Source organism: Strigops habroptila, chromosome 6 (genome assembly GCF_004027225.2).
Source record: "Strigops habroptila isolate Jane chromosome 6, bStrHab1.2.pri, whole genome shotgun sequence".
Taxonomy (NCBI): domain Eukaryota; kingdom Metazoa; phylum Chordata; class Aves; order Psittaciformes; family Psittacidae; genus Strigops; species Strigops habroptila.
The window spans coordinates 62,517,114-62,544,358 of NC_044282.2; the positions used below are offsets into that span (position 1 = coordinate 62,517,114).

A 27,245-nucleotide genomic window follows, 5' to 3' on the forward strand; every position below is an offset into this window, starting at 1 on the left:
GGTCAGGTTTGGGATGAGCTGCTCATAGCTTTGGCACAGCAAAAGTGTGTTCATGCCAAATACTGTGTCCAGCTCTCGGGCCCCCAGCGTAAGAAGGATGTGTGCCTGCAGTGGAGTGAGGTACACATGGCAAGGGGCTGGAACTAGATGAACTTTTAGGTCCCTTCCTACCCAAACCACTGTGGTTCAATGATTCTATGAAAACGAGTTTCTGCAAGGTGGCAGTGAGACATGTTGTAGGGGTAAGGGGAGAGAAACTCCAGGTCTGACTGGGAGGCAAGCCAGCTCCCACGCCTGGAGATGCTTAAGTACAAGCTGAATGCACATCTGAGGGCCAAGCTGTTCCCCCTTGGGGAAAAAGTTGGACTTGAAATCTTCTTGGCAGACCCCTTGCCTGTAGCTCTGTGTGTCTTCAGTCTGTTTCCATCCTCTGTGTCCCCCTAGGGGGTTTTGAATCCAAATGAAGGCAGCGGGAAGATCTTGGATTCCCAGAGGCCTTCTGTCAGTGTCATCTCCATCACAAAGCTGTTTACCTCCTCTCTTGGTTCATTAGGGACACTGTTTTGTTATTCAGCTGATTCCCTTTCCTGAAGGGAGGCAGAAGGGGGGAAACAAACAGACCTTGAAATGGGAAAAGCAACAGCAACAAGGAATATATAAATAGCGCTGGGCTTGCCAAGCACTTCTCAGACGTTTCCCTGCAGCCTAATAGAGGTGCCAGCCATGCTGGCGAGACAAGTGTTGGAAACCTGTGCCACCAGTGGGGATTATATCAGAGTTATTTGGAGCCAGGCTCAGCCCGTGTTCTCTTGGGAGAAGACACACACCTTGGAGAGAAATACCGTATTTGCTCTTGTAGCTCCTCTGTGCCCAGAGCAACGACTTCAGTTCATAGAAGACATTTGCACAAGGTGAATTCTCTTGTTTTCTGAATGAAATATTAGGTATTGGAATGAGACAGTTTTGTTTGCCAGTCTGTGCTTTATCTGAAAACAGAAAGACCTGAGAGCCCTGCCCTAATGCGTGCTGCGCAGAGGCCAGCCTGCCGTCAGCAGTAGGAACAAATCGTTAAGGGATGGACATTCACTCCCCATAAAGTCCCAGCAGGATTCCCGGCAAGGAAGCACAGATGCAAAGCTATTTTTTGCTATTTTTCCACCATGATGAGGAAAAGTACCCAAAGAGCCCTAGTTCCCTGCTGATGATTCAGGCAGAGACAAGTAGCACTCCAAGAAATAAGGCTTTGATGAATAGACATGTGGGAAGCAGTTTGTGGGAGGCTTACTAGAAATATTCTTTTTAAAATATACCTGTGCTTCAGGCTGGGAGAGCTGAGCTTGTTCAGCCCAGAGAAGAGAAGGCATTTAATTTTTGCTGCCCAAATGAAAAATCATAGAATCGCAGAATCCCATGTGGAAAGGACCTCAAGGATCATCTGGTCCAACCTGTATTAGCAAAGCATGACCTAGACCACATGGCCCAGCAGCCTGTCCAGACAGATCTGGACTCAGGAGCAGGCAGAGGACCAGGTAGGGAAAGGACAAGAGAAAGCGGGTTAACATGGCATGGCCCTTTCTGTCCCCTGAATGTCACAAGTTCATAGGCTATGCCAGTCTACAGCTATAGAATCACAGAATGGCTTGGCCTGGAAGGGGCCTTAAAGCTCATCCAGTTCCACCCCCTGCCACGGGCAGAGACACCTTCCACTAGAGCAGGTTGCTCCAAGCCCCGTCCAACCTGGCCTTGAACACTGCCAGGGATGGGGCAGCCACAGCTTCTCTGGGCACCCTGTGCCAGGGCCTCACCACCCTTACAGTGTAAAATATTTTTTCCTCGTATCTAGTCTGAATCTCCCCTGTTTTAGTTTAAGACCATCACCCCTTGTCCTGTTGCTACAGGCCCTGCTTAAAAGTATGTCCCCACACATGGGGACCTGGTTTAACTCTCATCTTTGTAAATGGCTTTTCCTATGATCTGAGGCATCTTCCTTCCTTGCTTTGCCTTTATTTCACCCTGCTCCCAGGTTCAAGACCCAGTGATCTCCTTTTCCTCCTGGTCAGTCTGCTGGGACTCAGATAAGACGTCCCCAGTAAGGATCAGCCCAGAGATCACACAGTTTTGGCAGGTCTCCTAGCAGAGGTAAAGCACTCTCTAGCCCCAGCAGAACCAGCACGGTCTGGGGTAGCTCTGCCACCTTCCCATGGAGCAGCGCACTGCCCCAGCCTGCAAATCTTCATCAGAGTCTTTGGGGATCATGCTTTAGGGCTTCACCTCACTGCCAGTACCAGGGGAGCCAGATCCACCTGCATGAGCAAAGGTTCCATGCGCTGCCTTCAATCCAGCTCCTGCAGAGCTACATCGATATCTCTGCACCAGGTTCCCATCGTGCAGGTGACTGGGCTTCATTGCTACCAGTAGAACAAAGCCTTACCAAAGCTAAAATCCAGCAGTTCTGACTGCTCACCTTTTCCCACCTGGGCTGCCTCCGTGTTTCACATGTGGGTTTTGAGTGGCCGGGCAAGCAGGAAGCCAGTTGGAGACAAGAAAGTTGCTGGTACATGTGAGGAGGAGAAAAGCCATTAGCATCCCAGCTGAAAAAGCCTCCAGCAAGATGGTCTCACACATCAAAATGTGCTAAAGAGGCATGGTTTGGGGAGAAACAGTCTTAACTGCAGACACACCATGCTGGGCTCTGGCTCCTACCCCTCAGGAGCAATCTGGTCCCTGTGAATGCAGCTCAGCGTGCAGGAGCATCTGAGAAAACAGGCTGTGTGCTGGGAACACAAGGACTTGGGACAAAAATATTCATTTTCCTATTATATTTAGTTCCTTATACCATTAGGGCATCCTCCTTGGCCAGTGCTGGATCCCTTGCTCTGACTCAAGGCATCCTCATCTTCTCCCCCACCTTTGAAGGGTTTCTCTGTGTGTGTCGACTCTCATGTGTCTGCATTCCCACAGACACAAGCATCTCTGCTTGACGCTAAGCATGGAACTGTTGTCATTGATGTAAACAGGACCCCCGTGCTCTGCTCGAAGAAGCTATCTGAGAGCAATCCCGCAGCTTTCCAGCACAAATCGTGATGTGTAGCTCTACCCCATTTTTCAGCACATACAGGCTCTGCTCTGGGCAGGGAAGCAGCTCCAACAGAGCTGGAAGCAGAAACGCCTTGGACCAGTGCTGCTAAAGCCATCTGAGCTTTGTTCTCAGGCCCCTTGGAGTACTGCTGTGTCCCCTTGAGGGTGCTGTGCAAGTGTTTGCAGGATGGGACTTGAGCTTTCAAGCTGTGATAGTTGTTCGTGTCATATTGGCCTTGTGTTTCTTCTGGGCAGGGAGCTGGTGGGTTTTAGGATAGCTAATGATGCAGTGAGTCAGCATGGGGTGACAGCAGGACCTTCCAAGGGAAAAGCAGCTGGTAATTCAGCTTACCACCTCCCAGGCACAGGGCACAGGGCACAGCACTGACCCACCACACCTTTTTCCAGCCTAAGCATCTTTGAGCAAATTCACCCCAAGCAGAAGGGAAGGGGGGAGGAAGGAGATCAGGGTGGAGAGGACCAGGTCCCTTCCACCCTTGGAGCTTGGCCAGCCAAATAGGCACAGAAAACCAGTCTGGGTTGTGCACAGATCCTTCAGGCACAGTAGGCAGTGATGTGGGTGACAGAGGGAGGGTCAGCTCAGTGCAAGGTGGTTATGGGTTTACAGACATGCATGGAGTGGTTTGCTGTGTTGGTATGTTCTGAAGTTCTTCCTGTGCTGAATTAAATCATCCAGTTTTTCAAAACACTGACACAATGGAAGAGCCCTCTCTCTTCATATCTCAGTGGGGTTTTTTTCTCTCTCTCTCTGTAAATGCCCTAGCCTTGGAGAAGATGCAGAAGAGCAGCACTCTAGGTAAATACCCACACCAGCACTGCTCAGATGGTGACCCTGAAATCCTGCAGTGCTGAGACGCGTTCCAAGTCTTGCTTTCCAGAGAATGCTCCCTTAAATTCTGCTTAAATGTCAAAACTTGGAGGCCCAGATCTGTTAAGGCCAGACTTAACTGGGACTCACAGGCTAGTAGCCTGCTCACCCTGTGCAGAATCCATTGGACGAAGGAGGCCAGGACACAGGCAGTAGCACCTTCCCATCTGTAGGTCATTATCATGGTCCCTGGCACAGCTTTGGCTCAGCATATGTCTGGGATAGTTTATGAGAGCATAGGGACATATCTAGGGTATGACAGACCTGGGATTACCCCCAACAAGTAGCCTGGGTGCAGTTTTTGGAGGGAAGGAACTTCACCTATACAGAGACAAGCTGTGTCATGGCTGAAGAATGAGCCTTGGTCCATTTATTTACCGATACAGACTTATCTTTAGATTCTGTCCGTGGCCATTAAGAGAGATGGGCACTTCCAGAGGTGGCTCATGGAGAGCAGGTACCTCTCTGGACTGCCAAAATTTGGATGGGGTAGGGCTGTGCATGTCACGGCTCCTGACTACCTTGAAACTGAGATCCCAGGAAGCATCACCTGATAGCTGTTGACCTTGAAATATTCATGGGCAGGACAGAGCTCTGCAGCCGAAAGCAATCTGGTCATGGTGAATTATTGATGGTGTCTTTTCTTGTGTGTACCCCGTGGATCCAAAACATGTCTGATGGGGTTCAACCCTCTGCCTGCCACTAATTACCCCCATGGGACACTTGCTCCAAAGCTGGGGTCATTGCCAAGCATTGGAGTTGAACTTGGTGAAAACACCCATGACAGAAGTCTGGGAGAGGCAAGACCCCCTGCTTCTGTTAGGCCTAGGCACCTTGCTGCCCAGCCTGTACTGGTCAATGGTACAAACATGTGTGTGTGGCGCTATTGCTGCTCATGGTGGCTTTCCAGAGCTGCTATGTGACTATGGAGAGGTAGAAACTAGATAGTGCTGTGAGGTGCATCCCAGCACTATCCTGCGTGGCCCTAGGAAGCTCAGGAAGGTTCTTGTTGTGATCCCAATCGTCGTAGGTTGCTCTGGTAGTCGAAGGAGAGAGGGATCTCCCAAAGGATGTTTACCCACATAGGATCTGGCTCAGCCTTTGGTTGTCACGGAAGAACAATCTGTACAGTTCATAACCACTGTTTCTAAGTAGAGAAGGAGGGTCTGAAATTGGTAACTCAGGTGTGGCATTTTGGCATGGATCTTAGGGATGTCACACACCAGACCAGTGCCTCTCATCATCATAATCAGGCAAGTTTGGGGTCCTTTTCATCCCAAGCAAAGAAAAGGCAAAAGATCTCCCAAAGACCATCAGTCCCTGTCAAGATTCTCCCATCCTTTTTGCAACCCCTCCAATGTACTATTAAATTGCTAGGGGGAAAAAAATGCATCCTGAGGACCCTGAAAAGAAGGAGAAGGGCTGTGAAAAGCTGTTCAAAGTAATGGACTGGATATTGCTGTGAGTCTCAAGGCAGAGCCTCCAGCAGCTTCAGAAGCTGTTAGCATCTGTGATCTAGATTGACCCCAAACTGTTCCAGTCTAGGAGATCTCCAGATCTAGCAGGAGCAATGGATGATGCTGGCTGAGGTGGTGATGGCTTTTGTGCCCTGTTCCAGAAGTGCAGATCCTTTCACCAGCCATGCCTTTCCTGGGGACAGTGTGAGTGGAGCACAATAGGATAGGTACACACAGCTGAAGTTACCACCCATTAGCTGTCTTGGAGCACCCCATGGCAAGGAGCTGTGGCTTGGACAAACCAACAGGCCTCCTTGGAAGGGATGTCCCTGCACTCAATGTTTCCCTTGCTGCTGGTGGGCTCCTTCAAGAAGCCTGACACTGTTGTTTTGTTTTTTCTCTTTCTCTTTGGTGCCTCACTCAGGATTAAGTTTAACGATGGATACAAGTCAGTAGCAAGGTACCAAAATGTCATGAATGATGGGATCTTGGCCTTTTTTGAGGGCTTGCTCTTTATCTCATCCCATCCCAGTCACCCCACATCCCATGAATATGTGACTGTCCAGGCATAAATATGCCCAAGATTTGGGATTCAGGCTGGTTTAAGCTCCAAATCTTCATTAATTCAAATTAACTCCCAAATCTTAAACCAGGAGAGCAGGGTATGTGGTCCAGGCCTGGGTGAAGCCAATGCTTCATGCATCAGCACCACAGCACTTCTCTGCAAGTGCCGGACAGCATACGTTGAGTATTCTGAAGCTGTAGCTGAAGCCTGCAAGGAGGGGAGAGCTGTGCAGTAGCATACAAGCCTCGTGCTCCAGGAGCTTTCTATGGGACCCAGCCGCACCTGCAAACCTCCTCCATGTCATATTGCAAAGGAGAAGCAGGTCCTCTGGTCCCTCTAAAGCTATATCCCACATATGATGATGATGTTCACCCCACCTGTAGGGCTGGTGGACTCCTAAAGGCTATGTAATACATATTATATATATACAGATTATATTACACAATATAATCTATATATTGATTATACAGATCAATAAGAATAGATCTGTATAAGTAAATTTATCTGTCATGGTGAGTCCAGGACAATGATCTCAGCCCCATCCCACCCCTGTAAGTCTGTTCTTCATTGCTGCTGCTCAGTATCTGGGGGTAGGTGGAAAAGATGCAGAAGGAACGTGCAGAAGAGTGCTGTCCACCCACTGGCAAGCAGGACCTGGATGGCTGCAAAGAGCTGTGGGACGATGTCTCCTCAGTACCTGCTTCAGCCTAGCAGGACCCTCCCAAGGGGTGGTGGCATCCATTAGCCCCTTCCCTGTCCTGTCCAGCTCCCATGGGCTGTGGGAGGGTACATCTGTTTGGGTGGGTTTGTTTCTTCCTCACGTTCATCCTCCTGGCTGTGTCTCTTCCAAACAGCGAAGACCCTGAAGACCCCAGGTACTAGGCATGGTACCCCTCATTCTCTCAGGCCCTTTGGGCATGGTGTGTGCATGTATGTGACATGCATGTTGGCATACCAATCCCTGCATGGCATTTGGACCCAGGCAAGAGTCCTAACTGCTTCCTGCCCTCTTCTTCCTGGGGAGCTTTCTTGTATTCACTCCATCCCCTACTCCCCAAAGAGCAGGGCTTCTTTGTATTCAGTCTGTCCTCCCCTATGCCCAGCAAGGACAAATTTCCTTCTAGTCAGGGGCCTTACAAAGGAGCTGTGAGGATAATATTTGTCTGTCTGCCTAGCTATCATTCATCCATCCATCCCTTCATCCCAATGCAGTTATCACCATCCACCAATCTGTCCATCTCTCCATTAATCCATCTCAATACAATCCTATGCATCCATCCATCTTTCCATCCATCCTATTGTGATACTGTCTTTCCATCCATCACTGTGATTCTCACCATCCATCCATCCATCCATCCATCCATCTATCCATCCGTCCTACTGTGACACTGTCTATCCATCTATGCATCACACCAGCCAGCCCAGTGTCATATAATTTATCCATCCATGCTCTTTTTCTGCAGTTGTTCTTTTTTTCTGCCTCTCCTCCGTCTTCATTCTAGCACCACCAGTACTGTCACTATCTCTGTAACCCAATTCCCTGGATGCCAGTGGGCTAGGAAGTCCTGTGGCAGCAAGATCTCCCTCTGGCATGCTTGTGAATTGGGTTTGGTTGATTGCTTGGTGCATGTGCTGATGGGGGTTTTGAGGGGAGAAGGTGGGCAAGGGTCTTCATCACTGCAGCAGGATGAACCATGTCTGAATGAATTGCTCTTTGTGATTGCAGAGCTAAGGCTAAGGGGAAAGAGAAAAGACACCTCGTGTTACCATTCAGGTACCCTGATTCCTCCTGACCCTGCCTGTGCCAAGCTCCAGCCGCTGGCCCCTTGCAGCTGTGTTACTGCATCCCCCTGAGATGGCTGCAGGGCAGGACCACAAGTTCCTCTGTGCTATCTAGAGTGCTTAACACCCAGTTCTTTGAAGGCATAAAATGAGAATTCTCTGATGATGCCTTTTTCAGGCACTGAGAGCCCGAACTGTGGCAATCTGCAGTCAGAGAGGCACCTTTTGCAGTAAGGGCTGCACTGGAAGGGGCAAGGGTAAAGGAGGGGAGAGAAAAAGTGTATTCTGGTGTTAGGTCCTCCACCAGGCCCTTGGAGTAGGATGTCCAGATCTCTCACACAGCGCAATCACCCCTTTCACCCAAGCACTGATGATCTGAGAGCACAGGACCAGCAGCACCATGCACTGCTGCATATGGGAGCCAGGAAAGCAGAGATACACAGAAGGAGGGAGACACTCGGAGCAAGAGGGCAGCCACAGTATGTTCTTGCATCCCTCATCCAGGCTACAATTTACAATCCCTCATCCAGGCTACAATTTACACCAGTGAAACAAACAGGGAAAGGATGCAGGCTCAGGCACTGCCCTGTCCCATCCCCCCCGGAAGGGGGTTGCTCCCATCCTGGCATGGGGGGACCAGACACTCTGGCACCCCAAGGCAGTTTGGATGGGTGCTGATGGAGAGGAGGAGTTTCCCAGCAGGGTTATGGCAGGGGAGGGTCTTGCACCTCTGAGATGCTCAGGGAGATACAGCTGCCAGTCCTTGTCCCTGCAGCATTAGGACCCAGCAAAGCAGCCACGCTCAGGTGAGATGGTGATGGATGAGCCATGGCTTTGTAGGTTGCTCGGACCACATCCATGAGCTGCGAGAGAAAGGATGGAGTGATTTAAATCCTCTCCCAACACTGGGCAGGGACACCAGGGCAGCTTTTACAATGCAGATGAACCAGCTGAGCTCCTGGCATTGGTGTTTGTTTGCTCCTATGCCAAGCTCAGCTGGCAAGGGGATAATTTCTGCTGGTTTGCTCTCAGAGCAAGTGTCATGGAGAGAGCAGGGCTGCTTGCTTCAGAAGGAGCTCCTGAGTGGGTTTCCTTGGCTGTTTTCCAACCCAGGCTCTAAGCTGATCCCTGCCCATGCTGGGCTGAACAGGTCAACCCTGCTCTTCCCAGCCTTCCACCCAGGGCTGGGTCCTGCTCCCTATCTTGTGCTGGAGCTGGTCTTCTGGACTTCACCTCTCTACAAACCTGTCCTGCAACGCACCAAACAAAAATGTGTTGTTTGGTTTTGGGGTTTGTTGTTGTTTTTTCTGGGTGTTTTTCAAGCAACACAGTGCATAGGGAGCTGGAGCTTCATACTCTGAAGCCCCTCACTTCCCCCCCGTTCCCAGCACAGATATGGACATGGGGTGAGGCAGAGTAACAAGCTGTAATTAAAAAACAGCCCTCCTAATTACTTTCTATAGCTGGTTAATTGTCTTCTCCTCCCCACTTTGCTGATGCACAATGGGGGAGGTTATCCAGAGAAGAAAGAATGAGTGGGGAGGGAAACAGGGAGGCAGGTCCCAAACAGAGAAATGTGGGAGCCCTGAGAGAATTAAAACAGGTTGGAAAAGCCAGAATGTAGAGCAGGGGACTGCAAAGTGAAACAGGGAGGCGAGCAGTCGGTGTTTCCTGCCTGGTGTCAGGGCAGGAGGATGCAGTGTCAGTCTGGGCAGGGATGAGGACCCCCAGATCCAGCCCATCTCAATCAGCCAAGTTCTTTCTGGAGGGAGGATATGAATACACCTTTGTGGGAGGATAAGGAAGACCATTCCCCTCCACCAAAAAGAAGAAGCCTTGTCTCCTGCCCCAACAGCATCCCAAACCTGTGCATGTACCCACCCACATGTGTGCCTACACAGCTCTAGCTGCTTTACTGGCCATATACACGCATCCAGTGAATGCCCATCACCTCAATCTCCTAGTGCAGGGAGCTGTGGTTCTCCTAAGCCCCTCTAGCCTAGCAGAGGGTCATGCAGCAATGTTATCCACCTAAATTACAGGTGTAGGTAGGACAGGGGTGTTTGGGCCAGCCTTGCTAAGGAAGGTTCCCCATGGCCACAGCCTGGAGATGGGGCGCTTTGAGAACGTGTGCGGAGCTGGGAAGCTGCAAAGGGAAGAGCAGCCTCTTCTGGTTTTATGGTCTGATTGAAGCACTTGAAGTGCACTGAAGCTTTTTTGCCTTTTGTTCCCCTGATGCACGGCCACCAGCTCCAGCAAAGGCAAAGAGAAGACAAAGGAGCACAAGTAGGTTTGCTCTCCCTCCTCCTTCTCCTCCTTCTTGTTTCCAGCTTTCCCAGATCATGTTGTACCAGATCTGGTACATGGTGTGCTCTCCCTTTCTCTATAGCCAAGCCTTGTCAGCCCTGGAGGAACTTGGGTCTCTTGGATGTGTGGCCTGAGGCTTAGGAGGGAATATTTATCTACAGCAAAAACCAAGTGTAAAAGGCTTGGAGCAGTCCCTGGCAGCACTGGAAGGGAACCGTGTGGTCTTGAGAGAAGCCTGGCTCTCATTAGATGGGTCCTGGCTGGGGGGAGAGTTTCCCAGCTTGGGCATGAACAGCCTGGCCAGGGCTCAGGGCAGGAGAGGGTCTGGGTGCGGGTCATCAGCACAGGGCAAATGGGACTTAGCACCAGATTTACAGCTCCTGTGCCCATAGGTCAGGCTGCCACATCATCCATGTAGACAAGTTTCTTCAGCTCCTGCCTTCGTTTTATCCCCAGCTGCTTGCATCAGTTCCAGACCAGGCTGTGTCTGAGCTCTCTCCCAACAGCAGCATCCTCCACTTCTCTGCTTACTCTTGCGACTGCTGGGTAATCTCCTGCTGCCCAGGGAATGATCCCTGCAACCACCGCAGGGCACTTCCCGGTCAGTGAGGTCTCTTCTGGCTCATATTGATTGCATTGCAGCTTAAGGACCAGTTTATGGTCATATCTTCCTGATGGATTGTCCTAATTAATGGTGTAAAGTGAGGAGGCAGAAATGAGATGAGGAAAGGGGAAATATGTGTTCAAGCAGTCAGCAAGGAGAGGGTAGACTCAAGAAAAGGTGGGAAGAGATTTCCCTGCACCGAACAGCCTGGTCTTTGCTGGTTCCCATCCCCAGTTTGGCCATGCAGGGAAGGGGAAAGAGACAGACTGTGTCTGAGGGTTGGGGTCTTTCCGGGGCTCGAGGCTGGTGCATGTAGCATGACCCCATGGGTCTGGCAGTGGGGTTTGTCCCCAGTACTGGTGGAAGAACTGGAAGTCTTGTTAGCACAGGGGTGATGGAGGCAGCACCCATCTGACAGGCATAATTCCTGCAAAGAAATGAGCCATAGAAACCATGTTCCCTGCTCCTAACTACCCAGTCAAGAGCAATGATTAAAATGTCCTTTTCAGCCATGAATAATTAACAAGTAACCTGCAACTGCATCTTTAACTAGAAGCTGTCCAGGAGGGAGACTGCTACCATCTCACTGCACATGTCTCAAAATCCATCATTGCCTCCATGCCCCCCTCCTGGAGAGCCACAGAGGTGGAACTCTAAAGAAAAAAGTCAAGTGCTCCAATTGAAGATAATTCATTTGCTCGATCCAATATTAGGATCATAGAATCACAGAATGGTTTGGGTTGGAAGGGACCTTAAAGCTCATCTAGTTCCAACCCCTGCCACGGGGAGGGGCACCTTCCACTAGAGCAGGTTGCTCCAAGCCCTGTCCAACCTGGCCTTGAACACTGCCAGGGATGGGGCAGCCACAGCTTCTCTGGGCAACCTGTGCCAGGGCCTCACCACCCTCACAGGGAACAACTTCTACCTAAGATCTCATCTCAATCTCCTCTCTGTCAGTCCTGTCCCTACAGGCCCTTGTCAAAAGCCCCTCTCCAGCTTTCTTGTCAGCCCCTTTAGGCACTGGAAGCTGCTCTAAGGTCTCCATGGAGCCTTCTCTTCTCCAGGCTGAACAAGCCCAGCTCTCTCAGCCTGTCTCCATAGCAGAGGTGCTCTAGCCCTCGGAGCATCTTCAGAGCTGCCTCTGGACCAGCTCCAATAGCTCCACATCCTTCTCATGCTGGGGCCCGAGAGCTGGACACAGGATTGCAGGGGGGATCTCACTAGAGTGGAGTAGAGGGAGAGAATCCCCTCGCTGGACCTGCTGGTCACGCTGCATTTGATGTGGCCCAGAACATGGCTGGCAATCATGTTGCAGCCAACCTGGGGCATTTGTTGTCTTAAATCACAACTTACAGGAACCCAGTCTTGACTCTGCTGCCACACTGGGTTGCAGTGGGCCAGCAGCTTGCACCATTTTGGAGGGGAGCAGGCAGGCAGCAGCATCCTCACCAGCATCTTGATTCTTTAGGAAACCAGCCTATACCCAGGCTGTGGTAAAGGCGGGCTCTTGGTGCTGCTGCACAGCCTGTGTCGGCATCTCAGGTTCACAGCTCTTAATGTAATATTCATGTGTGGACGGTGTCAGCTCTCCACCAGTGCCAGCTTCCCATCCGTGCCGTCGGAAGCCTGGCAGGAGCAGCGGAGGGGCTGGCGACCTATGTTTAATGCTGCAAAGACCCTGCTGTGCCTGGAGAGGAGGCTTGGCTAGGGTTCCCATCCCTGCTTGGCCCTGAACCGCACGTGGAGCACGTCTCTGCCCAAGGATGGCCGGTCCACCCTAGACGTGCTTCTGGCTGCTCTCCCATCTCAGCTGAGCTCTTCCAGCATCTCTTCCTAGGGGAAGCCAAGTCCTGGTCGGCCGGTGGGTGAAAGGATGGGAAACAGGAGGTGTATGGGATGTGTCGGTGCTCACCTGGCTTGGAAAAGGTGACAGGTGGGGCTTGGGAATGGGCTGGGGGACAAGGATGAGCCACTGGGTATCTGCCTTCAAAGCATCTGGTATGGCTCCTTCCTCATCCATCACTTGCTTCTTCCCTTCTCAGCACATACCGAGTATGCTGCCAAAATTCACCAAAATCCACTTTTCTTTTCTTTCCCGTTTTCTTTTTTTTTTTTTTTTTGCCTGGGCAACCTGATCTAGTGGAAGGCAACCCCTCATTGCATGGGGGTTGGAGTTGATGACCTTTGAAGGTTCTAACCCAAACTATTCTGTGATTCTATTATTTCCTTCTTATCTTTTGTTCCTTTTTTTCTCCCTTCTTCTTTTTCCTCCCTTCTCTTTATTTTTTTTTTTTACTTTCCTTGGTGACCTCCAACTCCATTGATTCCTAGATATTTGCCTCCCTGGGGCTCCAGTCCACTGCAATAATATCAGTAAGGGCAGTGGTGAAGGAAGGAGGCAGCACCAGATGTTGTAACTGGGTCTGAGAAGAGCAGCCACATCTCCCATTGCAACCACTGGGAGATGTGGCCAGGGTGTGGGCATGGGGACAACACCTGGAATTTTATGCCACTGAGGGACCTTCTGCCCTCTGGACTCTGTTTTTTTAACCAGCTAATGCTGAGGCTCATCTTGTGGATGTGCCAGGGGCTATTTCCCATTTCTGGGGCCTTTTCTGGAGTTTTACTACCTTTAGGGACCTAAACCAAGACCAAATGCATCCTCAGTGCCCATGCAAAGATCTTGTTATTTTGGGTCCTGGTAGAGGACCAGCACTGCCAGTGTCTTCCCAGCAGAGTCCTACTGGCTCCATTACCATAGAATCACAGAATGGTTTGGTTTGGAAGGGACCTTAAAGCTCATCCACTTCCAACCCCCTGCCCCGGGCAGGGACACCTTCCACTAGAGCAGATTGCTCCAAGCCCCGTCCAACCTGGCCTTGAACACTGCCAGGGATGGGGCAGCCACAGCTTCCATAGCATCCTGCTGCTCTTCTGCTTTGTTGTACTTCCTAAGGAGCCTCAGAAATTCCCAGGACAAATACAGTGATTTTATCACTAAGCATCTGCAAGCAAAGCATGCCAGCTCGGGGGGATGGGTTTTTTTCTCTCCATTTTAAAGCAATTAATTGGAAAGAAGGGAAGGTAATGTAACCAGCCCTGGAGGTGCATTGTCTTACAGAGGGGCTGTGTGTCTGCTGGAAGGAAACTCAGTGGTGGAGAGAGGTCTCAGAGCAGAGTTTCACAGCCTGAGCTGTTATTACACCATTTACTCATATAAAAAAATGAGTTTTCAAGTAGCTTAAAAGTGTTACTTCCCCCGTAGCACCTCGAGGCAGATGTTCCCTGGCAGGATTACAGATACGGAAACGTACTTCTCATCTTTCCTCCTCTATCCATTGAGAAACTGCCCTTTCACTGAGGATCCCATGGATTAATCACAGCTACCAGAGACTGCCTGGTGGCCTGAGCATTGCATTAATCCCAATTAAACCTCAGCTATAAGTGGCTCCTATATCTTATGCTGGCCTTCTGCCCCGATTGAATTCCCCCTCCCTCAGTGAATACATTATTCTCTTATTCTCCTCAATTTTCTTCCATTTGCCCTGGCTCTACCAGCAGCCTGCAATCTTCCAGTTGTGATTTAAGGCAACACATGCATCAGGCTGGCTGCAATGCCAGAACTTCTTTGCTTTGCAAGAGGAAAAAAAAGGGTACAACTTCACCCTTTGGCCCCAGCCAGATGTGATCAAAGCAGAGACTAGGGTGGTCCCACAGTTTCAGTGCTGTCGCCTGGCTCATGGGCAGCACATCCCAGTCCTGCTGCAACCAGGGATGGTGCTGAGCCCTGGCAGCAGCTTGGAGGTGAGGTCCAGGCTGGAGGAAAGGTTCCCTCTCGCTTCCAAGCTGGCCCAAGAACATCATCAAACCTGCAAAGTTTCTGCAAAGAGCACCGTTTTCAGACAATGGGAATTTTCTAATAAAAAAACTTTCCCCTTCAGCTTTGCCACCCTCTGCTTTTGGGGCAGTCACAGGCCATTGCCTTCAAGCCTCTCTCCAGCTGTTTCCTTTTTACTACTGCTATTTGCTTGTTACTGTTAGAACAGGGTTATTGCACGGTCTTACTTGTTCTCGCTGGTTTCAGTTTTACTGATGCTATGGAGATTTTCTTCCTACTGAGATTTTCAGCTGAATCTTCATGCTAAAAATCCTCATTACCTCCAGACTCCATAACTCTCACCAGGGTAACTCGGAACCTTCCACCTCTTTGCAATAACAGCGTGGACTTACCCTCAGATAACAGGGAACAGTCTACTCAAAATACCTGCAAGGCTCTTGCTGTCTTTAACAATCTCTGCCCATCTGCTAGATCTACATTTGAGAGCAAGCCAGATTGCAGTGCAGAAATCCTATTATTTACTGAATGCTGTATTTGTGTGTATTTGCCCTATTTGTTCTATGCATATGGAACAAACACCAAGTAACTTTGGAGTCCAGACTGCCAGTGCACTTGGTGGATGCATAGGTTGATTTCTGAGCTGCAGTAGTGGTCCAAGCCCCACTGCAACATTTGGAGCTACAAGTTGTACTTCTTAAACTTACTTTGAAATGATGGATATTTTCAGAAAGCAACTGGCCAGCAATTTGCACACCATGATTTTATCCGCCAGTCCAGCCCAAACTGCCCCAAGTGAATTTGACCCCAGCCTAGATTCGGATGGGGAGCTAAGACTGACGTGGCACTGGTGTTTAACATGCTGGAAGGGGAAAAATAATGTTGCTGCAATGGGCTGCGGGAAACCCTTAGGATCTGCACAGGTTTGCTGCTGATCTAGATAAAGAGGTTATTGATTTCTCACAGCAAGGTGGTTGGATGGTTTAATTTTTAGTAAACCGTTTTAGGTAACTGCCCAGGGGAGCAATTGCAAGTAGGGAGAGATGAGAAGTCTGTGCACAGCAGGGGCCAGCAGCAGAGATGGGAGGCACAGGCTGCAGGGAAGAGTTTGTTGGCTGCTAACACTGTGCTCCAGCCTCCTGTTTTATCCCAAGCTGAGGCATTCCCTGAGAAAAACAAATGAGGCCCAAGACCCAAGGCAGTGCATTTAGCTGCAAACTTGACTCTGGCGTGTTTGCAGCAGCTCCTGCTTAGTCTTTCATGCTGGTATTTCCTCACTTGCTTTTGAGCTGTGAAAGGCTCCTCCTGTTCCAACCCCCGAGTCCTAGAAAACAGCGAAAAATAAAGTAATTGGTGGGTGTTTTTTCCCCTCTCTTCTTCCAGAGCTGGGAAAGGAGTTTTTTCAGCCATGAAGCTTGGCAAGACACGTCCATCAAAGGATGACCATCGGAAACAAGGTATGTTGTTCCTGGGAGGAGGTTGTTCCCCGCTCCAGTGCTGCTTTTTGGCTGTCCTCCACATCCCAGTAAGGCACCTGAGAGATCACAGAATCACAGAAGGGTTGGGATTGTAAGGGACCTTAAAGCTCATCCAGTTCCAACCCCCTGCCACAGGCAGGGACACCTTCCACTAGAGCAGGTTGCTCCAAGCCCCCTGCAACCTGGCCTTGAACACTGCCAGGGATGGGACATCCATCAGCAAATCTGGGTAACCTGTGCCAGTGCCTCATCACCCTCATCATAAATGATTTCTTCCATATATCTAGTCTGGATCTACCCTCTTTTAGTTTAAAATCATCATCCCTTGTCCAACCACTACAAGACCTCCTAAAAGGTCTGTCCCCAAAGTGGATGACATCAGGCAGAGCCAGTTGGTAACTCAGGGATTAGACAGGGACCACTGGGTGCTCAGGAGGACAGATGGAGAGGTGGTCCCCATGAGAAAATGGCAAGTGGGAACTGATGAAAAGAGTTTCCTGCTGAAGGCTTGGCCAGTTATCACCCACCTAGTGATATCCCACCTGTGGCAACCCCGGGGCTCATGCAGGCAGCTTCTGGCTTGTATTTAAGGGGTGATTTGCAGATGCAGTGATGAAAAGCAGGATTTAGCCTTTGCTCCTTGCTGGGTGTGAGGCACAGCAGCACTATGGGAGGAAGGACTCAGCTGCTTGCACCCAGGGCTCAGCACAGCATTGGTGCTGAAATAGGATGCCTTTCTGGAAACGCACAGGGGGGTCAGCAATTGGAAATTCATTGTTGTTTCCATTCAGACCAAAGGATTGGGTTTCAATGGCAAAGAAACAGGGGAATGTGTATTTGAGGCAAGGACAAAGTGTTGCTTTAGATAGTGTTTCTGGGTGAATCTCCACTGTTTTTCAGCCTGGTTAGAGAATAGGAAAAGGGGAATTCGGCCTGGGACACCAGTGCAGGTGGAGGCATTGGCAGCCTGTGGGAAGGCATGGCATTAAGTCTGGGTGGCCTCCCTTTCTTTCCAGTGCCTTTAATCACATTCATTTTGTGCTTAAAGCTCCATGCAAGACCATGGGGAAAACAGCTGGGATGCAGGGAGGGACAGAGTGCATGGTCAGGTAGTAAAGTGCCTGCACAGATCGGGACTTACCTGGGATCAGGGAACAGTTGCAGCACAACTGCTGTATTGCATGGTGTGGTCAGTGCTGCACAACTATGGGGCTCCTTCTTTCACTTTCCTCAGGTACCCTTGGCATTTACACACCTTACCAGGGCTCTGCTCTCTTCACATCGCCCTCTTCTCTCAGCTTGGAGCTGTCTTGGTTGTGATTCCTACCCTCAGTCTGGCCAGCTAGTGACGAGATGGGGTGAATATTTTGCACCCACTTCTTCTTGTGCTATGGGCTGCTTTCCTCCGTACAGAGCCTGTTCTGCTCAGGTCAAACAGGCTCACTGGGTCACTGGAAACCAACCTGGGAGGGTACTATATCTGCCCACATGCACCTGGTAGGATCAAACCTGCTGAAGTCCTTCCCAGCTGGTGGAGCTCTGACTCCATCTCAGAAACTCCCAGTTAAGCTGAGGACGCTCTTTCCTCACCCAGCCTCCAGCATTGTGTCGCTCTGCTCTGATGGAAAGCTTTTCCCAACACTCAGCCTAAATGTCCCTTGCTTCAGCCAAGGCCCGTGTTGCTGCAGAAAACCAGGCCATACTATGCTGATAAAACTGATTTCTGGTCTCCTGGAGCAAGCTACGAGCTTGCCTTGGTTAGTAAAGAGACAGGGTACCTGTGTCCCAGGAGCAGCATCTGTGCTGTAAGAGTGGATTTGGTGATACCCTGTTGTGGCACCAAAGCTATACTGGTGTTTCTGGCCCCAGAGAGAAAAAAAGCATTGCTGCTTTGTGGTCATTTGGTGACCAGAGCAAAGGTAGGGTGGACAGGCACAACATGCACATGGACTGCTCACAGGAAAGTAGTATCTCATCAACTTCTTCCAACAGAAACGCAGACCAGTGGACAATGCAGCTGTGTCTCAAAGGCGGTGGGATTTGGTGTCTTGACTCTCCCTGCAGCAGTTTTTCATCTTGGGAAATGACCCCTTTCTCCTGTTTTTCAGGCCTTTCTTCCCCAAAGCCAGACAGTTGATTGCCTTTGCAACTGCTCTTCTGGTATGTAGAGCTGCAACACTTGCCCAAATGCTCTTTCACCCCTTGAAGTCTGAGGTGATTGTCATTTTTAGTTTTCTTTCTGCCTCCACAAACCCATATACAGGCACATAGCCCATGGAATAATGTGTCACATGAGGCAAACCTCGTTTTTAATCTCTTTTTAGACCAGGTTGTCTGTGACCTGACCCGGTGACCATTGTTCTTTCTATTATCGGGTGAGGTTGATAGGATGTATTTCTTTCTCTTTGCCTTTAATTATTCACTGAGTGGAAACAGTAAGAGACATTCTTTTGTCTCCTTTATGCAGATGAACCTGCTGTTTTGGAAGCAGAAGACCTGGACCGAAAAGCCCTGCTACAGGGACTGGAGCCAGACACCATCTCCTTGGCTTCTGTTACAGCTGTCACCACCAATGTCTCGAATAAGAGGTGAGGTCCAGATGTGAGCTTGTGCAGGCAGGAGGTGAGGGCACAACCACATGTCCCGTGAGATGGGTATGTTGGAAATCACATTGCTCTATGCAACTGTTTGGAAATACCTGACCTGCTACAAAGGGCATCAGTGGTGTTTCACAGCCCCTAGGGTTTATATTCCTCAGATTCAAAGAGGGCAGGAGATTCAAGGGGTGACCCTGAAAATGCTGCATTACAGCTTGCAGCAAGTCCATGTGTGGTTTGACTGAGGGTTTCTTCTGCCCCTCCAAAGGTCCAAGCCTGACATCAAAATGGAGCCGAGTGCTGGGAGGCCAATGGATTACCAGGTAGGTGACAATGTTGTGCCTCCAACCCCATCTTACAGGGGTCACCACACGAGGTGAGAGGGGTTGTTTTGAGGGAAGAAGTTTGTACTGGGTTTCAACACTGAGCTTACAAAGCACAAGAACTGCCAATGGTCAAGATTGTTCAGCCTGGAGAAGAGAAGGCTCTGGAAAGACCTTACAGCAGCCTCCAGTGCCTAAAGGGGCCAACAACAAATCTGGAGAGGGGCTTTTGACAAGGACCTGTAGGGACAGGGCAAGGGGGAATGGCTTTAAACTGACAGAGGGGAGATTGAGATGAGATCTGAGGAAGAAGTTGTTCCCTGTGAGGGTGGTGAGGCCCTGGCACAGGGTGCCCAGAGAAGCTGTGGCTGCCCCATCCCTGGCAGTGTTCAAGGCCAGGTTGGACGGGGCTTGGAGCAACCTGCTCTAGTGGAAGGTGCCCCTCCCCGTGGCAGGGGTTGGAACTAGATGAGCTTTAAGGTCTCTTCCAGCCAAACCATTCTGTGATTCTATGATAAAGTCAAGATTAATTAATTAAGTGGTTTTACTCTTGATCATGTGGAGCCCAGAAAGCCCACGTTAATCTGTGATTGAAGCAGGCTGTGTCCAACATGTTTCTTTTACTTCCCAAGAGCTTTCAGTATGCTGCTTAACATCCAAGATCAGTGAGCCCTGGCTGGCAGTACCTTGCTCACTGGATTTCCTCGAATAGGCTGGTACATGGCTCCTGTTGTCCTGTTCAGTTCCTGCCACTCTATCTAGAATTAGTAGAACCAGATGTTTAGTTTCCCAAGGTTCAGATGATCCATGCTGCTCCCTTTTATTATACTAGTTGGTGCCAGTGTGATTCATAAATCCCTCTTCTCCTTTTCACGAAGTCATGCTGATCCAGCAGCAATTTAGCTTAATGTCCACACCTCTCAGCAGAGCAACACGTTCCTGGGGACATCTCAGAACACCGCAAGTAATGATTTTTGTTAGAGATTTATTGCAGATCATTTGCAGCATCCGCTGCAGACCAAATTTTGAGGCTTACAAGGAATGACTGCACTTGGCTCAGAAGGGGGGATCATAAAGAACATAGAGAGAAGGGGGAAGGTGCAAAACAAATTTCAGCCAAGAGGCAGAAGGAACACAATGGCCAATGTACTACTTGGCCAATGTAAACAGGAAGACCACAAGGCTGGCTTTACAGGGAATGGCTTATGTCTGGAGTATAACAGGATCTGCAGCTCTAAGCTGGTTCCTGAGCAAGGCACGTGCCTGGCTGACCTCTGTATATCTGCTTTCATTTGGCAACTGGATTTTGTGGAACACCTGAGAATTAAGAGGAAAGTACTTTACCTCCCAGGCTCTATCTGGAATCTGAGCCTCTTTTAAAGAAACCTGATTGAAAGTCAAGCCTCTTAATATGTTACCAAAATGAAATTTGCCCAAATTCACCCATAAAGATAATAGAAAAATGGCTGCTGGGTACTGAAAAGGTTTGTTACCTGCATGGAATTACACCTTGTGTTTTTTATTAAAGTTAAGAAGTTTCATAGAATCATAGAATCACAGAATAGTTTGTGTCGGAAGGGACCTTAAAGCCTATCTAGTTCCAAACCCCTGCTATGGGCAGGGATACCTTCCACTAGATGCATTTAATATTGCAAGGAAGGAATTCAGATATTAGCTAAATACCTAGTATTAATTTAATGTTGCAAGGTGGATTGAATTAAGAATGACAAACTTCTGCATTGTCAATGTATGCAAATGCTTCACCTGGGTGATTTGCTCCTATTCTGTTGAAAGTAGTTTATTTTTCATATACCACATAGAGGAGTACTTCATTTAAATACAATGGCATGTGTCTATTCATGCATATAGGAGGGTTTAACCAGAAACTGGTGGGGAATACTGCAGAAAGAATAAATAATAGACTATTTCAGTTGGAAGGGACCTACAATGATCATCCCTTTGTGTTTTCTAGCAGAAATAAGTTAAGCCAGCAGGGTCTCACCAACCAATCTCCACTCTCACAGCTTGTCTAAAGCTATTTGACTTTACACCTTGTGTGAAGCCACCCATGTTCTGGGGCTGAAGCAACAGGGATGCTCAGGGTCTCCTGCATCCCACACTGCCTTGCAGCTTGCTTGGGCTTTGTCCAAGCAGCCTGGTGTCTTTGGTGTGACCAGTAGACCCCAGAGTTTCCACCACTGCACTGAAAACCCCTTAAAAATGAGAGATGGGGAGACAGGGGTTAAGGCAGTGAGCGGCATTTGATGCTGCTCTCAGGAGGTGAAGATGCATGAATCCCTCTCCCCAGGTCAGCATCACCATCATCGAGGCCCGGCAGCTTGTTGGGCTCAACATGGACCCCGTGGTCTGCGTGGAGGTTGGAGAGGAAAAGAAATACACGTCCATGAAGGAGTCAACCAATTGCCCTTACTACAATGAGGTGGGTCTGTCATCCAGTGATGCTCATGCCTGTACCTTTCTCGGGGTCTACATTGCCATAATTAATTAAATGTTACTTCTCATCACTTGGGTTTTTTTTTCTTTTTGTCTTCCGTCATTTCTTGTTGGAACAGATGAAATCTCAAACCATGCAGAAAGAGAAATGAAGCCTTTGCCCTTTGGTATTTTGCAAAAACGTAAACAAGTGCACTCCCTTGATCTGTGCTAGGTTTTCTAAGAAGTTAGTGCTTCCTTCTAGCTCCCCAGACTGAAGAGGTTGCCAGTGTTGAGCCTCATGCGGATGCATTTCTGCTGTAGCGTGTGCTGCAGGATGCTCCTCCAGGCAGTCACAGCTTCGCCGTCTGCAGCATGCACCGTAATACTGCCATTCAATCCCAAAGGAACCCACCCCAGCTCTCCTGCTCTCACGACTGCTCTTTCCCTTGCAGTACTTCGTCTTTGATTTCCATGTCCCACCAGATGTCATGTTCGACAAGATCATCAAGCTGTCCGTAAGTGAGCATGGTTGCATTGTCCTTTTTGTGGGGCTTTGGAAGGAACCAGCCCATTCTGCATACGCAATGGGAATGGATTGAAGGTCCTTGATGTGAGACCCCCAGCAGGAGCCAAAGTGTTTGGTCCTATGAGCCTCACCTCTTCTTGCAGCCTCCCAGTCCCTCTTTCTGTTGCTGACCTTCACTGCTGGGTCCACACAGCTGCAACCCTGCATTTGCCATCTCCCTCTGTGTATGATCTCTGGTATTTCAGAGCCAGGCAGAACGAAACCCATCATGGGATGTATTTAGGCTTGGGGAGAAAAAAGACCTTCCTGAGCCTGCCAGAGGATTTCTGGGGCATGAGACCAGCAGAGCTGTTGTGGAAATTGAGGGCTGTAGATGCTGAGGGCAAAGTAGAGACTGCAGCCGCCCTAATAGCCAGAGAGAGGAGGGTGATGAACATGATTTGCAGATTCACTGACCAAAGTACACTGGTTAGGAGTATCCATATCTATCCCATGCACAGACTGGCTGTACAATTTCTCCCACAAAGGGAATTAGACCATAGATTCCGAGCACCCTAAAGACTCATCCTCCAGGTAAATGTCCCAGTGTTTGTTGCCATAGTGGCTGGAAAACTTCATTATTTATTTTTTGCCTTTTTTTTTTGTATTCAATCCAAGTATATACTTCCAATATCACTAAACAAGAGCTGCCAAGCCCACCAGGCCTCTTAGTGTCCTTATACAGGCCAAGGTCCTGCACAGACCAAGGAAGATGCATCAGGTCCTTTCCCATATGACACTGAACACCTCTGGGAAGAGCCTTATGGCTCCCAGGGCATGGGAAAAGCCTGATTTGTTTTCTCATCTCGATTGCCAGGTGATCCACTCAAAAAACCTTTTGCGCAGTGGGACCTTGGTAGGCTCCTTCAAGATGGACGTTGGAACTGTTTATACCCAACCTGGTATGTAAATATGGTTTGCAGCTTGTCCTGTGTGTCTACCTGCACCATTGAATAAATGTCTTTGCCAAGTAGCCGGGCAGGTGCTAGTTGCCTTGGGTGATGCTTATCTAACTCAATGTTAGTACCCTAGACATAAGCACATCACCTGGGCTCCCTCTAGGGTCGAGAAAGAGCACTCGACACCTCCAGAGAGGGTTGTATATCCCAGACTGAAATAAGGTGGTACAGCCAGAGGCTGTGATGCCCTCTGCATGTGCTGGTCCCTATCCGCTGACCTTCTGAGGAAGGAAGCCCAAGGCAACTTGCTTAGGCAAGATATCAACCTTCCAGATAGCTGAAGGTCATGGACTGGATCTTGCCCTCTGTGCCTGGCATAAACCAAGAAAGGAAGATGTCTGGTGTGCAATGGAGAAGAGAAAGAGGTTGATTAGAGCTGCTGTCATGTTGCTTGCCATTTGAGGGCCTGGTGCTCGCAGCATGATAGAGCTCAACACACAACACCACTTCAGAAAATACACCTCCAAAATCACTGCCGTGTTTTTTGGTTTTTACCTCACTCCTATATCATGCCTATTGCAGCATTCTGCCTCTATAAATAAGCCTGAGAGCTAAGATGTGAATGAAGCCTCCAGAGTCCTGAGGGGCTTGAGTCAGCAGATGATGAGGGGGACCTTAAGGGAGCTTCTGGCCTGATTCCTTGCTCTGCAGAAGGATGAAGTCTTTCTAACACCATTTTAAAAGCACCTGAGACCTTATAGACATAGAATCATAGAATCTTTTAGGTTGGTAAATACCTTTAAGATCATCAAGTCCAACTGTTAACCTAACACTACCAAGTCCGCCACTAAAACATGTCCCTAAGCACCACGTCTACATGTCTTTTAAATACCTCCAGGGATGGTAACTTCCAGTGATGGAGAATCCACAACCCCCCCTTCAGATAGTTTATCCCACTGCTTCTGTCTTCAACATGAGACCCATCTTCCTAATGCATTTCTCAGGGTTTCTGGCTGAATTCCTCACATCTGAAGATCCCACTCAAGGGAAGGATGTTTCCAGTCCTCACAGTAATTGCTGTCTCATTCTGATAAATAATTGTCTTGTTCTCTGCTTCCAGAGCACCAGTTCTACCACAAATGGGCCATTCTTTCTGACCCTGAGGATCTCACCGCTGGGCTGAAAGGTTACCTGAAGTGTGACATCGCCGTGGTAGGGAAAGGGGACAACATCAAGACACCACACAAAGCCAATGAGACGGAGGAAGATGATATTGAAGGGTAAGGATCCCCAGAGCCAGCTTCACATAGACATTTTGGGGAATGACTTTTCACATCTCTTCACCTTGGATCATTCAAGGAGCACATCAAGCCACCATCCTCTTTAGTACACCTACCTTGTGCAATTAAACAAGAGGGACAAATAAGCTGCTTTTCAGAGACAGAGAGAACACATGGCAGATTACTGGTGCAAATCCAGGTGATATCAAGTACAGACCAGTTATTTCTGAGAGGTCAGACCATCTGCTGGTTATTGAGCTCCATACCAACACCAGCCTGATATCAACCAACTTGATGTTCCCAGTGTTCACCTAATGCTCCTGTTGGCGGTGGGATGGGATGGGGTTTCATAACCCACTGCCAGGGCAGAGCAGGGGTGTCTGGATGAAGTTTCCCAGGCCACATGGATAGGCAGGGCTTTTTGACTCCTCAAAGCATCTGAAAGGCCATGGAAGAAAAATCATGAGAGTTTAAAACTTATTTCCATCCCCAAAATATTTCAGACTAATTAAATATCTCCAAGTGCAACCACAGGCTTTCAAGCCTGCCTGTTGGTCTCTCACCACATAGTCAGAAACCCAGACTAGTGGCAAAATACCAGTGCAGCTTTGTGAACTTGCTGGGGACCAGGGAGCTTGAGGGACCACATGAACTATTTTGGGCCGTTATTCCATGTTGTAGTGGTGATATTATCCCATATTTTCCAGCAATTCCTCTAGAAATAGTTTTGCTCACAGCATCCCCCATTGATCTCATTTCTTCCCCCAAAAGAAGAGAGCCACATATATGAAGAAAACCAATTCGATGGATTTCAGTGTTCAATTCTCCCCCAAAATAATCACCCCAGCTCCCCTTGTACCCTGATAGAGAAAAGAGGCTCTTCTACCATTCCATTCACCTGGCCTGCTTTAGATGTCTAAATTAGGCTGAGTTTAACTGTCCTCTAGACACCACTGACAACAATTATTATATCCCTTCAGTGGAATGCACATTGTCCCAGAGCCACCTCAAGGGGCTCCTCTAAGATTTTGCTCATGAAACCACCACTTCTCATCCAAAAACAGGAGGCTGGGCAGAAACAGGGCAGCAATAAAATATATGGCTGCAGAAATGTTCATCTTTCCACCTCCACAGAGCCTGTGCTCACAAAATGGGGCAGCTTCTCACTCTTTGGTAAGCCTCCTGACAAACCTGCCAGCCCCAGCAGCTCTTTCCAGCCCTATCTGTTGGTGTTACAGGAACCTACTCCTCCCGGATGGTGTCCCTCCAGAGAGGCAGTGGGCTCGTTTCTACATCAAGATCTATCGAGCAGAGGGACTGCCCCGTATGAACACCAGCATCATGGCCAATGTGAAGAAGGCTCTCATCGGGGAGAACAAGGATTTAGTAGACCCCTATGTGCAGGTGGTCTTTGCAGGGCAGAAGGTGAGCAAGCTGCATGTGGTACCAGGGTGACCCTGGGAGGTAAGACGAGCAGGACCAGACATTGTACAGGAGGCCAGAGATGATCTCAGTTGTCCTAGCATGTAGGTGCTGTGATGCATGGTAAAGCCACCTTGTTTGCTATGTTTCCCCTCCCTTGTTCAGACCATGATGGGTTTGCAGCACTCTCCAGTTGAGGAAAGGAGCTCATTACCTTGGAGAGGAGAGGAGTCCCAAAGCAGAATGCATGTTTCAGTGGTCATTAGCAAGGGAGCAGTTCAGATTGTGAGGGATGGCATAGGAGCTCAAACCCCTCTCTAACATCTATCTCCTCCCACTTGGCAGGGGAAGACATCCATACAAAAAAGTAGTTATGAGCCCCTCTGGAATGAGCAAATCATCTTCACAGAAATGTTCCCCCCATTGTGCAGACGGATAAAGATCCAGATCCGAGACTCAGACAAAGTCAATGATGTGGCCATTGGTACCCATTTCATTGATCTGCGGAAAATCTCTAATGAAGGAGACAAAGGTAAAGCTAAGGTGGGGAGCAGACTGAGCTACCTTCTTCATGGTAGAGGAACATCTCTTTGGCAGACTTAGCAAAATAGCCTAGGCTCCTTCCCCACCCCTTGAGATAGCTGCTTCTCGGTGCTTAGCCAGGGAGACCTTGATTTGTTGCAGTGGTCTTCTGAGGTCACTAGACACACGCTCTTTGAAAACCAAGCCCTGTCACAAGCTTCCAGTCCAATACCTGAAAACAAAGACACCCAAGAACAATTTGCCCTCCCAAAATATTCATTGCCATGAATGGGTGAGTATCTGACAGGCTCCCCCATTCACACACACATGAACGCATCAGTGCATGTAGGACCAACATGAAACCAAACAAGCTCTAGACAAGTATCTAATGGGATGTTCTTTTTTTCTTGACTCTCACATCGGATAACTTGCCCAATGGGAGATTCACCTCTGTCTTTGGGCTGGTGTACTGCTCAGTCCCCATCACTGCAAAACTCACCATGTATGATTACAAGCATGCATCTCCATGCACACACACGTGCATATTTCAGCCTGCATCACCATGCACAGCCTAGGGAAGTGATGCCAATCCATGAGTGAGTTTGTACCTGAGGCAAAGACATTCCCTCCTTCTCACATTCCCACCCTTCGCTACGTGCACGCTTGTTCTGCTGCAGGCTTCCTACCCACCTTTGGCCCCGCGTGGGTGAACATGTATGGCTCTACTCGGAACTACACCCTGATGGATGAGCACCAAGAGCTGAATGAGGGTCTGGGCGAAGGCGTCTCCTTCCGGGCCAGGCTTTTGATGAGTCTTGCTGTGGAGATCTTGGACACCACCAACCCGGAGATCAACAGCTCCACTGAGGTGCAAGTTGAGCAAGCCACATCAGTTGCTGACGTAAGTCACCCCTAACCCCGCCAGTGGTGAGTCTCAGGCCTCTTGGGTTTTTATCTTTGGTCTCACAAACCAAGGATTTCATTTAGTGTCGTCGTAAGTGTTCTTGATCCCTCAGCACAATGAAATAAAATCTTGCAAGGATTTCAGATTTTATGATCATTCGCATGTTCACCTCTCTCAGGAGTGCTGGTTAGAAGGAATATCCAAGTGAAGGAGGATGCTAAACATTGAGATCTTTTTCCAGTTGGGAGTTATACAACTCAAAGAGAGCAATCTCCTAATGACAGCTGTTTCACTCCTAGCCT

General features: G+C 49.1%; 1 protein-coding gene across 7 annotated transcripts in view; it reads left to right on the top strand.

Annotated features, from left to right (window-relative positions):
* Positions 1-27,245, top strand: part of OTOF (otoferlin) — a 100,829-nt gene that overhangs the window by 42,769 nt on the left and 30,815 nt on the right. For all 7 annotated transcript variants that reach the window (XM_030490489.1, XM_030490490.1, XM_030490492.1 and 4 more), the window contains exons 6-15: positions 15,901-15,974; positions 18,463-18,583; positions 18,861-18,915; positions 21,224-21,355; positions 21,804-21,866; positions 22,734-22,818; positions 23,936-24,095; positions 25,334-25,520; positions 25,863-26,049; positions 26,717-26,940. In XM_030490489.1, coding sequence (XP_030346349.1) covers positions 15,901-15,974; positions 18,463-18,583; positions 18,861-18,915; positions 21,224-21,355; positions 21,804-21,866; positions 22,734-22,818; positions 23,936-24,095; positions 25,334-25,520; positions 25,863-26,049; positions 26,717-26,940 — 1,288 coding nt within the window. The remainder of the gene's footprint in view (positions 1-15,900; positions 15,975-18,462; positions 18,584-18,860; positions 18,916-21,223; positions 21,356-21,803; positions 21,867-22,733; positions 22,819-23,935; positions 24,096-25,333; positions 25,521-25,862; positions 26,050-26,716; positions 26,941-27,245) is intronic.